The sequence below is a fragment of the Phascolarctos cinereus genome, unplaced genomic scaffold, assembly GCF_003287225.1.
Source record: "Phascolarctos cinereus isolate Bilbo 61053 unplaced genomic scaffold, phaCin_HiC Scaffold_3;HRSCAF=262, whole genome shotgun sequence".
Lineage (NCBI taxonomy): Eukaryota > Metazoa > Chordata > Mammalia > Diprotodontia > Phascolarctidae > Phascolarctos > Phascolarctos cinereus.
The window spans coordinates 187,077,024-187,092,920 of NW_027555736.1; the positions used below are offsets into that span (position 1 = coordinate 187,077,024).

The following is a 15,897-nucleotide window of genomic DNA, read 5'->3' on the forward strand; positions in this document are numbered from 1 at the left end:
AATTTTTATATATTTAAAATGTACATGACAAAATGACTGATATGGAAAAGTTTTACATAATTGCACATGTATAACCTATATCTGACTGTTTACCATCTCAGGAAAGGGAGAGGGGAAGGAGAGAATTTGGAACTCAAAATAAAAATGTTTTTTAAAATATATATAAAATTAAGTTGGCAATCAAAATAAAAAAAGGAGGAAAAACTAAGTGTAACTCAGTAAAGGTTTTTCCTTTATGCTGGGGTTTCAAAGCTGAGGCCCCAGTCTATGCCAAGGCCTTGATAGGTGAGAGCCAAGCCCCAACGGTGATTCAGTACAATGGACTGGTACCAGTTCTAAAACTGACTTGTACAACATCACTGTACCAAAATGAAAAGCTGAAAAGAGCAACCGCCAGGGAGTTAGGAGGCCCAGGCTCTCATTGTGCTCCAGTAATTGGATAACCTTTGACATATGCCATTTAGGCTCTGCTTTCTTCACCAATACAATGAAGAAGGATTAGATTAGATGATCTCTAAAGATTATCTTCAGCTCTAAAATTCTATGATCCTGATTCTTTTTTGTTGGGTTTTTGTTGGATTTTTTGGTTGGGCAATGGGGGTTAAGTGACTTGCCCAGCGTCACACAACTAGTAAGTGTTATGTGTCTGAGGCCGAATTTGAACTCAGGTCCTTCTGATTCCAGGGCCGGTGCTCTATCCACTGTGCCACCTAGCTGCCCCTATGATCCTGATTCCTTTTTTTTTTTTTAAAGGCAATTGGGGTTAAGTGACTTGCCCAGGGACACACAGCTACTAAGTGTCAAGTGTTTGGTCTGAGGCCAGATTTGAATTCAGGGCCGGTGCTCTACCCACTGCGCCACCTAGCTGCCCCTATGATCCTGCTTCTTAAAAAAAGCATATACCTAAATCTAGAGCATCATAGGAAGTAGGATAAATCAAGTCAACAAACATTTATTAAGCACCTACTACGTATGAAGCACTGTGCTAACTGCCGGGGATATAAAGAAAAACGGTGGCAGACAAGCGGCTCACTTTTAACTGTTCCTGGTTATAATGTTTGATCCACCTACAGATCAATCACAGGCATCGAAATCGCACCAACACACTGACCCACGCTATCTCAGCAATTCACTCCAATCAGAGTAACCTACGATCAACCTGAAGAGGGCTGGGTAGGTCGTGCACGGTCAGACACACGTGACCACATGCAATAACCACAAGACAGCCAGGACTGGGGTCACTACTCACATCTTTGTGGCCGTCTTTGTTACGGTCATAGTGTTTATGGCAGTACCTGGAAGTGAAACACAGCGAGTCAGAAACGGGATAAGGCCAGACAAAGTTTAATGGACTAAGGTAATTTCCATTCATCTAACAGCTTTATGATCTATTAGAGATTGCATTAGAACTGAGGGCCATTGTAGCAAACCATTTTCACTCTAGTGGGTACTCAACATAGGCAGCTGGCGTTCCTGTGGTGGGATGTTTCCAGCTACCCTTCTGGTCTCTTCTGATTCTAAATAACATACACCCAAATCTAGAAATTCACAGAAAGTATGATTAGGATCAGAGAGGTCACTTACTCTTCAGCCATCCTTGTATCCTTCAGAATGTGGACATAAATGAAGAGGGCTTGTTCATGTTTCCCCATTCGCCCCAAAAGGAGAGCTCTTTCCTCTAGGAGACCTACAAGAAAAATTTTTTAAAAATTTAACCCCATGCCATATCAACCAAACTACCTAAAAATTATTTTACAGAGCTAGAAAAAAAAATAACAAAATTCATCTGGAAGAACAAAAAGTCCAGAATATCAAGGGAATTAATCAAAAGAAATGCAAAGGAAGGTGGCCTAGCTGTCCAGATCTTAAATTGTATTATAAAGCAGCAATCATTAAAACTACTTGGTACTGACTAAGAAATAGAATGGTGGATCAGTGGAATATGTTAGGTATGCAAGACATAATAGTCAATGACTACAGTATTCTACTATTTAATAAATCCAAAGACCCCCAGCTTCTGGGATAAGAAATCACTATTTAGCAAAAACTGCTGGGAAAACTAGAAAAATGCACGGCAGAAACTGGACATAAACCAACATCTTACACCCAATACCAAGATAAAGTCAAAATGGGTACATGATTTAGATATAAAGAGTGATACTATAAGCAAACCAGGAGAGCAAGGAATAGTTTGCCTTTCAGATCTATGGAGAAGGGAAGAATTTATGACCAAACAAGAGATAGAGAACATTATGAAATGCAAAATGGATAATTTTGATTACATTAAATTGAAAAGTTTTTGTACAAAAAAAGCCAGTGCATCCAAGATTAGGAGGGAAGCAGAAAAATCGGAAAGAATTTTTACAACCAGTGTCTCTGATAAAGGCCTCATTTCTAAAATATATAAAGAACTTAGTCAAATTTATAAGAATACAAGTCATTCTCCAACTGATAAATGGTCAAAGGATATGAACAGGCAGTTTTCAGAGGAAGAAAATAAAGATATCTATAGTCATATGAATATTCTAAATCGCTATTGATTAGAGACATGCAAATCAAAACAACTCTGAGGCACCACATCACATCTATTAGATTGGCTAACATGACAAAACAGGAAAATGATAAATGTTGGAGAAGATGTGGGAAAATCGGAACATTAATGCATTGTTGGTAGAGTTGTGAACTGATCCAACCATTCTGGACAGCAATTTGGAACTATGCCCAAAGGGCTATAAAAATGTGCATACCCTTTGATCCAATACTTCTAGGTCTGTATCTCAAAGAGATCACAGAAATGGGAAAAGGACCTACATGTACAAAAATATTTATAGCGGCTCTTTCTGTGGTGGCAAAGAATTGGAAATTGAGGGGATGCCCATCAACTGGGGAATGGCTCAACAAGTTGTGGTATATGAATGTAATGGAATACTATTGTGCTATAAGAAATGATGAACAGGCTGATTTCAGAAAAATCTGGAAAGACTTGTATGGACTGATGCTAAGTGAAGCGAGCAGAACCAAGAGAACGTTGTACACAGTCACAGCCACCTTGTGCTATGACCAACTTTGATAGACTTGGTTCTTCTCAGCAATGCAAGGACCTAAGACATCTCCAAAAGTCTCATAATGGAAAATGCTCTTCACATCCAGAGAAAGAACAATGGAGTTTGAATTCAGATTGAAGCATACTATTTGCTCTTTTTTTTTCTTCTGTTTTGTTTCTTTTTTCTTGTGGTTCTTCCCATTAGTTCTAATGGTTCTTTACATCATAACTAATGGAAAAATATGCTTAACATGAATATATACGTAGAGCCTATATCAGACTGCACACTCTGGGGGGGGGCATGAGGAATAAGTGGGAGGGGGAGAAAATTTAAAATGCAAAAGCTTATGGAAATGAATGCTGAAAACTAAAAATAAATTAATTATAAAAAAAAATTAACCCCTACTGCAAGAGGAATGGCACAGCATGGGACTAGAATAAGAGAAGAGATATTATTTCTACTATTAAAGTTTTCCCCCCAAGGAGTTAATAACTAGAAACACTCAAAATATGAGCAATCACAGGACTGACCTGTACCCGAGTAAAGACAATTCACAATTTTTTCCAGGAAATCATATCAATCACTGAGTTTATGGTTCTACTGAATCAGAAAAGAATAAGCTCGGCCACAAACACATGCAATGGAACAAATTTAAACTTGGCTGGTGATAAATGTGTGAGCACACAGCCAAAGAGAGAAGGGAACGCTTTTAGACACAATGCGGTTACTCCACAGGGAAGAAATTGGAGCACAGATACCTAAACAAATGGACTGCATGTTTTCTTCACCAAGTTGCTGTGAGTTTCATTTCAACTCAATTCAACAAGCATTTACTAAGCACCTACTACATGGCAAACCCCTACTACATGGGGTACAAAGACAAAACAAATGTTCCCTGCCTTCGAGGCACTTACATTTTAGGTACAAAATAAAAACAAAGTAATTTGGGGGCGGGGGTAGGCCCAGAGTGGGAAAGGGTATTAACAACAGGAGAGATGGAAAAAGCCTCATGCAGGAGGCGGCACCTGAGCTGAGCCTAGAAAGGAGGTGAGAGTATGATTCCAGGGGACAGAGGTGAGAAAGGAAAGTATTCTCCTCTCTCACTGGTCAAAGGTGTGGAGGTTGGAGACAGAATGTCACGTACAGGGAACAGCAAGCAGGACAGCTTTGAATGGAACAGAGAGTGTGTGAGGAACAGCAGCAGGACACGGGCTCAGAAAGTCAGGGTAGAGCCAAACTGTGAAGGGCTTTAGATGCAAAGCAAAGACCTTGGAGCTCACTGAGCAGGGTGGTGGGAGTGGCGGTTGTTCAGTCATGTCTGACTCATCATGACCCCATTTGGGATTTTCTTGGCAAAGATACTGGAGAGCTTTGCCATTTCCTTCTCCAGCTCACTTGACAGATGAGCAAACCGAGGCAAACAGGGTTAGATGATTTGCCCAGGGTCACACAGCTAGTAAGTGTCTGAGGCTGGATTTGAACTCAGGTTTTCCTGACTCCAGGCTCAGCACTCTTTCCACTGTGCCACCTAGCTGCCCACTAAGCAGGGCACTGGCAAGGTAATATCTATCCTTTAGAGATCTCAGTGTGGAGCAGGATTTCAAGGAGTACAGAAGGGAAGCAGGAAGTCCAATGTGGAGGCCATTATACTAATCTAGGTGAAAGGGGAGAAGGGCCTGAAAAAGGGTGAGGACCATGTGCACTAGGGGGAAAAAAAAGGGGGATGGATGCAGCAGATTTTGTAGAGATAGAACTGACAAAACTTGGAAACTAACTGAACACTGGGGGTAACAGAGAGTGAAGAGTAGACAATGACTCCAAGGTTGTAACCTCAGTGACTGAAAGTTATGGTGGTGTTCATACTAACCTCAGGAATAGGAGGAACAGGAATAGGAATAGGGGAGGTTTGGGAAGGAGTCTGAGTGGAGTCTGAGATGCCTACTGGACAATGAAGTACAGTGTCCTGCCAACAGCTGGTGATGCAGGACATAAAAGATGGCCCAGCAAAGGACAGTATGCAGAAAGGTAAGAGGAGAACTGGAAGAGAATGGTAGGTATCACAAAAGGCAAGGAAAACCATGTCTAGGAAAAGGAAGTGGTTGTGTCTGAAGCTGCAGAGAGGTCAAAGATCAGGACTGAAGATTGGATTTAATAATTAAGAGACTGTTGATAACTGTGGTAAGAACAGCTTCAGTTTAGCATCTGAGAAGTTAGTAAGACATGAGGAAATGGAGGTAATGAGTATAAATGGCTTTTTCTAGAAATTTGGCTATGAAATGAAAGGGAGATAAAGAATTATAGTCTGAGGAGAAGAAAGAATCACGTTGTTTTTAAGAATGGGGGAGTGGTAATCTGGTCATATTTGTAGACAGCAGAGAAAGAGCTAGTGGATAAAGAGGGACTGAAGATTAGAAAGAAAGAGGGCACAAACAGAGAGAGAAACTCCCAGAGGAGACAGGGGGAATAGGATCAAAGGGCACAAGTACTGCAAAAGGGTTTGCCTTGGCAAGAAGGACCCCTTTTTTCTTTTTTTTCCTAAGACCCTATGGTACAGGAAGAGAGAACAAAGGACAGTGTTAAGGGAATCTGAGGTACAGAATGGAAAAGAAAAGGGAGCTCATGTTAGAAAGAAGAGAGAGGCAGAGTGGTATGGTAGGATGGTAGCTAAAAGAACTAGGTTTTAATACATATTTGCTGACTAAATGAATTAGATGACAATACTACTTACTTAATTACTATTTAAATACTTAGTTATGCAATGCAGGGTTAACAATACTGATTACATAAGAAAAGCTTCCTCAAAGGGTTGTTATGAGGATCAACATAAAACAACAAAAATGAAGGTGCTCTCTAAACCCTAAGGCCCTATACAAACACGAATTTGTGCCTTCCTGAAAACTGCAGTAGGTTGTGGCCTCCAGTTAGATACTCACCATCAAAAGGGAAGTCACAGATGAGCTGACTTGGATCATAGCAGCTAGAGATCTCCAGGAACATGAGGAGCTTCCGTCGGTATTCTCCCAGCTCACCCTCTTCCTCACCAGCAGGGACTGGAGTTTTATCTATGGGAAAACCAGGCTCAGTGCAAGAGAAGGTCCACAAGGGGGTAACGTCATAATCCCAATGAATAAAAAGAATGTCACACTCAGAATGAGCTACTTAAGTAGTAGTCTGTATGTACCACAAAAATACAAGACAGAAGCATGTCTTGTTTACCAGGTGAAAGGCCTGGCAACAACACTGGTTTCTTCCCAACACTGCAGTAGGCTGGCTCTAGGACTTCATCCTCTCCTTGGGGGTGGTTCTCAGAGATAGGGAGTAATTTATGTAGGCCAACCTGCAGTTCCTACTCTGACTTCTACCATTGGTTAACCTGGGCTCACTGACTCCTCCAAAAGGAGTCACTTGACAGATGAGCAAACCGAGGCAAACAGGGTTAGATGATTTGCCCAGGGTCACACAGCTAGTAAGTGTCTGAGGCTGGATTTGAACTCAGGTTATCCTGACTCCAGGCCCAGCACTCTTTTCACTGTGCCACCCAGGTGCCCACTAAGGAGGGTAGTGGCAAGGTAATATCTATCCTTTAGAGATCTCAATGTGGAGCAGGATTTCAAGGAGTACAGAAGGGAAGCAGGAAGTCCAATGTGGAGGCCATTATACTAATCTAGGTGAAAGGGGAGAAGGGCCTGAAAAAGGGTGAGGACCATGTCCAAAAAAAAGAAAAAAGAAAAAAGAAAATTCCAAAAGTTTTCTTCCCATAAAATGATTTGCTTTTACAAAGCTCAAATGTACAAGGTTTTGTGTTGCGTGCCACCACCCCGTGCTCCATGTTGACAAGTTCTATGCTTTCTCCAAGCCCATGAGACAACTAGGTTTTTAAGATCATCTATACCTGTAGGAAAGGAGCTAAGGTATTCCTTCATCAGTCCTTGGACCTTCTCACAGTACAGCTGGATAAGGCAGTTGTGGAACTCAGAACCCGTCTCTTCCCAGGTATGGATGATGTGTTCCTATGAAAAACAGGTTTGGCCTATATTTTCTATTTCAGTCATGTCCAACTTTTTGTGACCTCATTTGGGGTTTTCTTGGCAAAGATACTGGAGTGGTTTGCTATTTTCTCCTCTAGCTCACTTTACAGATGAGACAAACAGGATTAAGTGACTTTCCCAGGGTCACACAGCTAGTAAGTATCTGAGGCCAAATTTGAACTCAAGAAGATGAATCTTCTTGACTCCAGGCCTGGTACTCTACCTACCGTGCCACCTAGCTGCCCTTACACAGATAATTTAACTCAGATACCCCTGTAAAGTTTTACCCCTTGTAAAGCTTAATCAAGCTATAAATCTAAGTAGTAGCTTTTTATAAATTTCACTGTTAATTCTTTTGAGTTTCAGGAATGAATTGCCTGATTACCAGTCTTTTTAAATTTTAACCCATGAATTTACCTAGTTAATCCCAACAATCCTACCCTGTCCTAAGGTGTTTTCTTTTAGATATTTAAAACCTATTTGCTTCTCCTGTGATCATTACTGAATCAAGGTGGACCAATGTAGCACCGGAATTTCCATTAAGTCTTTCTTTTTCACCAATCACAGCTTGCCATAAATGTATGAAATGTCATGAAATGTATGAAGTGCCAAAACATCTACTCTGGGCACCAAATATAGTTTGCCAGAATGTCTCTTTCAAAGGATACTGAAGTAAATCTCTCATCTTACAATTCTACACATTCTTTTTTTAAATTCAATTTTATTTTCACAAAGATCTATCTACCTTCTCTCCCCCTTCCAACAATTCACTCCCAACCACTGATAAAGCAAGAAAAACAAAGCCCCTATTATAAACATGCACCATCAAGCAAAACAAATTCCCTCATTGGCCATGTCCAAAAACAATATGTCTAAGTCTTCACTCTAAGTCCACCACTTCTCTATCAGAAGGTGTCTATCCATTCTTAAAGGGCACAGACACCCATCTCACATGCCCCATGACCTGAACACCTGTGCTCCAGGATGGCTTAGTGGTGAACTTTATTAAATGAATTAGAAAAAAAAAAACAGCATCTTACCAAATAGGGAATAGCTAGGCCCTTAAAGTTTTCTATTAAAAAGTTCAGCACACGATCCCGTGGTAGAGCCTCCACCTCAGGGAGATCTTCAGTAAATATCTGTCAGAACAAAATATGTTTCCATCAGCAGAACCACTGCTGGACATCCCAAGCTGAGAGCTCAGGAAGATGGAGGCAGGTGGAGGAGTCACAGAATGTTTGATACAGGTAGGAGGAGAGCCTACCTGCCAGCTCAGAAGTCATCAACCTCAAACCCCTCATTTTTACAAAAGAGAAAACTGAGACCCAAAGAGTTACCCAGTATCACACAGCTGGTGTAACAGAACCAGGAACTGAACCCCAAATCTTGACTCCCAGTCAGCCCTGATGATCTTCTTTCCACTATACCATGTGCATTGTTGTCCTTAACTGCTCTATACAATGACTTAAACCCCCTAAGGACCTACCACAATATCAAATGGAGTCCCAAAAGAACAACCTGTCACTGGAATATAGGAATTTAAAATTAACTCCACCATTATCCAAGTCAGACACTCACTGACTCCACACATTGGTATAGTAAAAGGCTTCAATGTATATAGGCCAGTTACTAAGCATAATTTGAGGGGTGGAACCAAGAAGGTGGAGTAAAGGCAGGAACTCACCTGAGCTCTCCCCCAAAATCCTCCAAATACCTTTAAAAAATGACTCTAAACAAATTCTAGAGCAGGAGAATTCACAAAAAGACGGAGTAAAACAAATTTCCAGCCTAAGACAATTTGGAAAAGTCAGCAGGAAAGGTCTGCTGCACCAGGATGAGAGAAGAGCACAGTCCAGCTCAGGCCATGCCAGCGCAGACCCAGCCCCAGCAAACCCGGAGCAGGCTTCAGGGGAACTGAATCACTGGCAGCAGCGGCTTCCAGACCTCTCAGCCCACAGACACCAAAGATAATATAGAAGGTCAGCAAAAAAGGTTAGGTGCACCTGGGTGAGAGTAGAGCACAGTTCAGCACAGGTGGCATCAGCACAGGCCACACCAGCACAGCCTCGGCCTCAGCAAACCAGAGCAGGCCATGGGAATGACTGAATTTGCAATGGCAGCAACAGTGGCTGCTTCTGGAGCTCTCAGCCCACAGACAGTAAGGGAGTCAAACAACTGGTTAGAAGGAGATTACAGGGGTCTTTCTGCCAGCACTGAGGCAGGATGCTGTTGCTTTGCCCATCCTTGGATCCAGCTCACAGCCCTGGCTGGCAGTCCCAAGGCAAGGAGGAATACTAGCATAGCAGAGCTTGCAGGCAGAAGTGGGGAGGGGATGGGTGGAGGGGGCACTCCCCTCACAGTTCCAGGACAAAGTGCTTATGGTCACTCACAGACCAGAGCACAGACCAGGAGAGGAGTAAACACTTATCCTTAGATCACATCACCTTGGAAGAATTGAAAACTTACAGGTCCCTAGAGATAGCTGTGAAAACAGCTGCACAAAATCCCTGAAGCTTGAGATAGTGCACCCTCCACTCTGGAAGCAGAGCCCTACTTTAACAAACAGTGAAAAGTCAAGTCAAATAATAAGCTGGGAAAATGAGCAAGCAATGGAAAAACACTCTGACTACAGAAAGTTATTATGGTGACAAGAAAGATCAAAACACACTCATAAGAAGATAACACAAAGTTCCTACATCCAAAGCCTCTAAGAAAAATATGAATTGATCTCAGGCCATGGAAGGGCTCAAAAAGGATTTTGAAAATCAAGTAAGAGAGGTAGAGGAAAAACTGGGAAAAGAAATTAGAGTGATACAAGAAAATCATGAAAAACAAGTCAACAGCTTGGTAAAGAAGACCCAAAAAAACAATGAAGAAAATAACACTTAAAAAACAGACTAAGCTAAATGGCAAAAGAGGTCTGAAAAGCCAATGAGGAGGAGAATGACCTACAAACCAGAACTGGCCAAATGGAAAAGGAGGTCCAAAAGCCCACTGAAGAAAATAATTCCTTAAAAATTAGAATGGAGCAAATGGAAGCTAATGACTTTATCAGAAATCAAGAAACAATAAAAGAATGAAAAAAATAGAAGACAATGTGAAATATCTCACTGGAAAAACAACTGACCTGGAAAACAGATCCAGGAGAGATAATTTAAAAAGTTTTAGACTACCTAAAAGCCATGATGAAAAAAAAGAGCTTATACATCATCTTTCAAGAAATTATCAAGGAAAACTGCCCTAAGATTCTAGAACCAGAGGGTAAAACAGAAATGGAAAGAATCCACCAATCACCTCCTGAAAGATCCCAAAACGAAAACTGCCAGGAATATTATAGCCAAATCCCAGAATTCCCAGGTCAAGGAGAAAATACTGCAAGCAGTCAGAAAGAAACAATTCAAGTATGGTGCAGCCACAGTCAGGATAACACAAAATTTAGCTGCTTCTACATTAAAGGATCGGAGGGCTTGGAATATCATATTCTGGAGGGCAAAGGAGCTAGGATTACAATCAAGAATCGCCAACCCAGTAAAACTGAGTATAATCCTTCAGAGGGAAAAAAATGGACATTCAATGAGATAAAGGACTTTCAAGCATTTCTGATGAAAAGCCCAGAGTATTAGGGTAGTTAGAAGGAGTATATACAGACAGAGGGCACAGGTGTGCCCTGTGAAGGGATGATATCTAAAAAATAAAATTAAGGGTTGAAAGAAAAAAGTACTGGGAGAAAGAGAAAGGGAGAGGTAGAATGAGGTAAATAACCTCACATAAAAGAGGCAAGAAAAAGCTCTTACAGTGGAGGGGAAGAAGGGAGAGGTGAGGGGGAGTGAGTCTACTTTACTCTCACCAGAATTGGCTCAAAGAAGGAATAACATACACACGTAGTTGGGCAAAGAAATCTATCTTACCCTACAGGAAAGTAGGAGGGGAAGCGGATTAAGAGAAGTAGGGGTGGGGGATGGGAGAGGAATGATAGAAGAGAGAGCAGACTGAGGGAGAGAGTAGTCAGAAGCAAAACACTTTTGAGGAGGGACAAGGTGAAAGGAGAGAGAGAACAGAATAAACGGGGGGAGGAAACAGGACGGAGGGAAATACAGTTCTCATGGTTTTTCCCTTTTGTTCTGATTCTTTCTTTACAACATAACTAATGTGGAAATAAGTCTAATAGGATTGTACACATACAGCCTATATCAGACTGCATGCCTCCTTGGGGAGAGGAAAGGGAAGGGAGGGAGAAAAAAATTGGAAACTCAAAATCTTATAAAAGTGAATGTTGAAAACTATCTTTACATGCAATTAAGAAAAAATAAGATACTACAAAAAATTAATGGTAAAAAATAAGCATAATTTGAGAACTGTAACCTAATCCATGCAAAGCCTAAGTTAAATAGTTAAAAAATAAACACTTCCAATAACCCTCTTTCTCAATTTATAGTTTAAGGACTTCCCACAAAGCAAACAAGCAAAGAACACAGCTTTCTGCCAGAGAGAACCCCAAGGAATACGAGTAAGCTTTCTGGAGAGTCACAGCTCTTCCCCTCACCCAATGTTTAACCAAAGACCATGACCCTTCTATGACTCCCGTGTCAATCAACCAACCAACTAACCAAGAAGCATTTACTCAATGCTGATTGTATGTCAAGCACTGCGCCTCGTGCTGGGGTTGCAGGGACAACAACAGTCCCTGCCCTCAAGGAGCTTACATTCTCTTGCCAGTATACACAGAAGTGCATATATACAAGCACCTACAAAATATAAAACATAATTAAGCATTGATGGCGGTGACAGTTCTGTTACTGGAATAGGACACGACAAGAGAGTCCAGATAAGATGGGATGGAATTAAGAATACTTACTTTCAGCCCATCTTCTGGGAAGTCTCTCAGCACCCAGACAGAGTAGGAGAACACCAAATGCAAGTTCTCTGTGCCTAGAATAAGAAACAGAACATTTCACAAGAAGCTGGGGTGTCACAGCCCAGATGTGCCAAAATGCCCATTGTGCCTTGGTCTGAAAGCTAAAAGGACAAAGCAGCCCTAATGCCAGCTCCCTGCACACACCTGGTGCACCAGCTCCAAGTCCCACAAGAAAGCGGACACCAGCGCCGTCCCACAGAGGCCACAAGTCAAGCGCTCCCAGAGAAGAGAAACAAGACTGCCAAGAGTCAGACACCAACTAAAATGAGGTACCTTTCAACAAGCCGACCCCTTGTCCCTCTCCTGAATCTTGCTGCCCCAAAGGGGATGCTTACCCAGATGCTGAAGATACTGCACTGTCCTCTCATGGCCTTTCAGGGGGGAATTGGCTTTCTTAGACTGGTCCACCAGCACCTGCAGAGCTTGTGAGAAACCCCCAAAATGCTGTTATGAGCCAGTCCCACTCCTCAGAGAGTAGGCTACTTATTGCAGCCACACCATCCAGCCCATGGTCCCCAAGGGGCCCTGGCAGACAAATACTGAGAATCTGTTGGCATCACCTTTCTCATGAAGCCCCTTCTTCTCATAAAGGATGATCAGCTCACTGTACTTATGAGCCTTCTTCAACACGTGCTCACTTTCTTCAATGTGGCAATGATTGTTCTCCAGACGCAGCAATGGAGCCACCAGGGCCATGTTGGTCTACAGAAGGAGTGCAACGTAGAATCAGATTTTCTCCCTGAGGATCTTCCCCACTCCCTCCCTGTTCTCTAGGCCCACACAGTATTGGTCCTGTACTGGAGTACTGCACAAACAGAAAAAAGCTTGTGACACAGCTTAAGATCCAGAGGATATCAGCCTTAGGGGCAAAGGCCCAATGTTGTCTTATCAAGGTAGGTAAACCCACACAGCTGAAGCAGCAAGATGCCCTGAGGAAGCGAAAGGAGGTGGTATGTGCCAGGCAAGTCACTGCTACCACCCCCCTTCTGACCATAATGGAGATAAAAGCCCATGAGCCCTGAGAATGCTAGTAGCCCCCACCCCCAGACCACCAGTCTTGCTTCTGGCCTGGCCCCAAAAACCGTTACTGAGGGGAGAATGGACCCACCATTCTTGCCACAACCAACACTAATCACTGATCAACTGCTGTTGACAGGCAGGGGAGTCCGACAGCCCTTGGGACAGCTCTGCCTGCCAGACCCAGGGAGGGCAAGCTTTGTGTACAAGGAGCCAGCCATCCTCACCACCAAAGACACCAACCACTCACCAACTGCCGCTGACAAGCGGGTAAACTTAAAAGCCCCAGCAACAGCAACATCCTCCAGACCACTAGCCCTAGTTCCATCCTAGCTCCCAAAGCCATCATTCAAGAGGAGGATCGCTACAGAGAAGAGGCCACCCATTCCCACCAGCTGCCCCCTCTCGGGGCCACGAACCAGCCTTACCAAGGCAGTAAGGCACCTTAAAGGACAGTGTTTTTCAAACAGTAAGCACTTAATCAATGCTTTTTTCTTCATTTACTAACCCCTCTAGTTTTAACTTTCTGGGGAAAAAAATGTCTTCATGAGCTACCCTCTTCCCTACCTAGGGCTTTGCTAGAGCTGAAAAGAAACAAGCTTTCTTTAGGGCCACAGAGAGAAAGCCTATCTTATCGACCAAATGCCTGGATCATCAGAAACATGACAAACACTAGGACAACTGTTCCACTTCTCTGCCCAGGATGGTTTTGACTCGTTAGCACCAGGTGCCAGATGGCTTCCCTACTTGGTCTCAGGCACTGCCACTCGCCTGGAGGTAGCACTTCAGCAGCGTGGTATCTATGATCTGCAGGAGTTTCTTCTTGGACTTGATTGTGGGGGTGCCTTCCATGAGGGGGGAGGTACTCGACTGATGATCAGAGTCATTGAGCTTCTTCACCAGCTGGTTTCTTTTCTGAAAAGGCGATGAATGAAGCATAGAAAACCAAAGCTAAATATCCCCCAATCCCACCCCTTGGCCAGCAGGGGAAGTTCTCCTCAGGCCTACATGGCCACCTGCCATTTGGGATTTGGGGAATCCTGAGGCACTTTCTCAATGGTTAAAAAATTGTTTTGCTGCCACCCAAATCCCTTCTAACACCATGGAGCTCACAATCCCCGAATAACCCAAACCATCAGTAACCCAAAGGGCAATGGAGAGATGCATGGAGGGAACAAGCTGATTGGAGCCAATGACCAATGACGGCTTGTGCCCGAGGGGTGGCACAGAATATACCATAAAGGACATGCATGACTTTGGGGGCTGGTCACGCAGTGAAAAACGAGAGAGAGCAGCTAGAGAGGCCGAGCCCCACAGGGAGGCTGGGGGGGAAGCGGATGTAGACTGAACTGGTGATCTCAAGGATGCAGGCAATGCCAGCCAAGGACACCTCTCTCAGCCAAGGCAGACCATCACCTTCTCTGAAACTTAGAGCAGACAGCACATGAGGGTACAAACTGTGCCACCCAGAAGACAAACAGGGCCCAGGCTGCTAATTTCCTCCAGAGGCAACTTAGTGCAACTGGGGAGATGACTCTGCATGTGCCTTAGATCCCTCAATCGGAGGCATGTTTTCACGCCAAGCTGAAGATGTGTTCAAATCTTAGAAAGTTGCCTGGAGTCCTAGGGGGAAGGGGAGGACATGAAGTGACATGCTTGGGGTCACACAGCCAGGATGTGTCAGAGGCAGGATGTGAGGCCAGGTTTTCCTAACTCTTCTCCAGCCACCATACTCCAATGTCTCTACTGCACTCATACCCCTGAGATAGTAAAAGCACAAGGCCACCTCCAGAGGTGGATCCTTTTCAGAAGATTTACAAAAAGATATGGACAAAAAAAAAAGATATGGACAAGAGCCTCACAGAACCAAAAGGGTGAGAGGGCTTGTGGTCTGCACTGGGTATAAGAGTACACCCACACCTGTGGGATCATGGACCCCCTAAGTAGCTAACCTCATTTCCACCTTAATACGAGAGTCTGAGAATTATAAATAGCTACCAAATTGCCACTGATGAAATTTCTGCCAGGAAACTTGGTGCAACCCAGCTACATCCCACTGGAGCTAGGGAGATGACTCTGCATGTGCTTTAGATCCCTAAACTGGACACATGTGCAGAAAAGCACTCTCTCTGGCAGTATGCCCAATTCTAATGCCAGTACATGGGACAATCAGCCCTGTAACTCACAAGCTACAGTTTTCTCTTTACATCTAGAGGCAGAACGCCCCCTTCCCTTGGAGCTTATGCCAGGCAGAGCACGTGGGGAGGCTGACCTGGGGTCTCCTCACAGACTGCCTGTCAGCCACTGCTCAGGCAACACCCCAGCCTTTAGCTCACAAGACGGGCACATCTCTGCAATCTAATGCCAAGGGTGTGTCTAATGTACACAGCACAGGTAGGCCTGCCCTTATGCCCATTTCCCCAGAACCAGGATTGGAGAACAGCCAGCACAGCAAATGTTCTATAAATACCTCCAAGTGCTTACTGTAAAAAAAAGGCATAGAAACTGAGGCTTGTGGAAATTCTGTAAAAGAAAAAAAATGATTCTCAGAGGTATTAATACACTTCTGAGTGGGACCACTTGTAATAAGCGATAATCCAAGATGGCAGGAACTGAGCCATGGATGCTTGGGGCAAAATGGTACTTTTGGATTCCTTCAGAAATTACACTTACCTACTTTCCAAGGGTAGACACAGATTACTACGATGTAGACATAGCGAAGCTGAGAGTCATATATAAGAGGGGTCAGCTTTCACTCTTGTTCACAACTGAGACTCTTAGGCAAAAGAACTCATGAGAAATAGCCCAGAAAAGCAGTGGGTTATCCAAGGCCTTTGTGCCATCTGTTTGCAATCTTACCCATCACTGAAACTAGTGCTAGACAGAATTCCCA

The 15,897-nt window shown here is 43.4% G+C and overlaps 1 protein-coding gene across 2 annotated transcripts in view; it reads right to left on the reverse strand.

Annotated features, from left to right (window-relative positions):
* The window catches only part of VPS39 (VPS39 subunit of HOPS complex), a 60,914-nt gene that overhangs the window by 5,337 nt on the left and 39,680 nt on the right, over positions 1–15,897 (reverse strand). For both annotated transcript variants that reach the window (XM_021009298.2, XM_078151357.1), the window contains 9 exons: positions 13,776–13,919; positions 12,548–12,689; positions 12,323–12,409; positions 11,928–12,001; positions 8,113–8,211; positions 6,937–7,054; positions 5,978–6,106; positions 1,585–1,687; positions 1,250–1,295 (listed from right to left, as the gene is read on the reverse strand). In XM_021009298.2, coding sequence (XP_020864957.2) covers positions 1,250–1,295; positions 1,585–1,687; positions 5,978–6,106; positions 6,937–7,054; positions 8,113–8,211; positions 11,928–12,001; positions 12,323–12,409; positions 12,548–12,689; positions 13,776–13,919 — 942 coding nt within the window. The remainder of the gene's footprint in view (positions 1–1,249; positions 1,296–1,584; positions 1,688–5,977; positions 6,107–6,936; positions 7,055–8,112; positions 8,212–11,927; positions 12,002–12,322; positions 12,410–12,547; positions 12,690–13,775; positions 13,920–15,897) is intronic.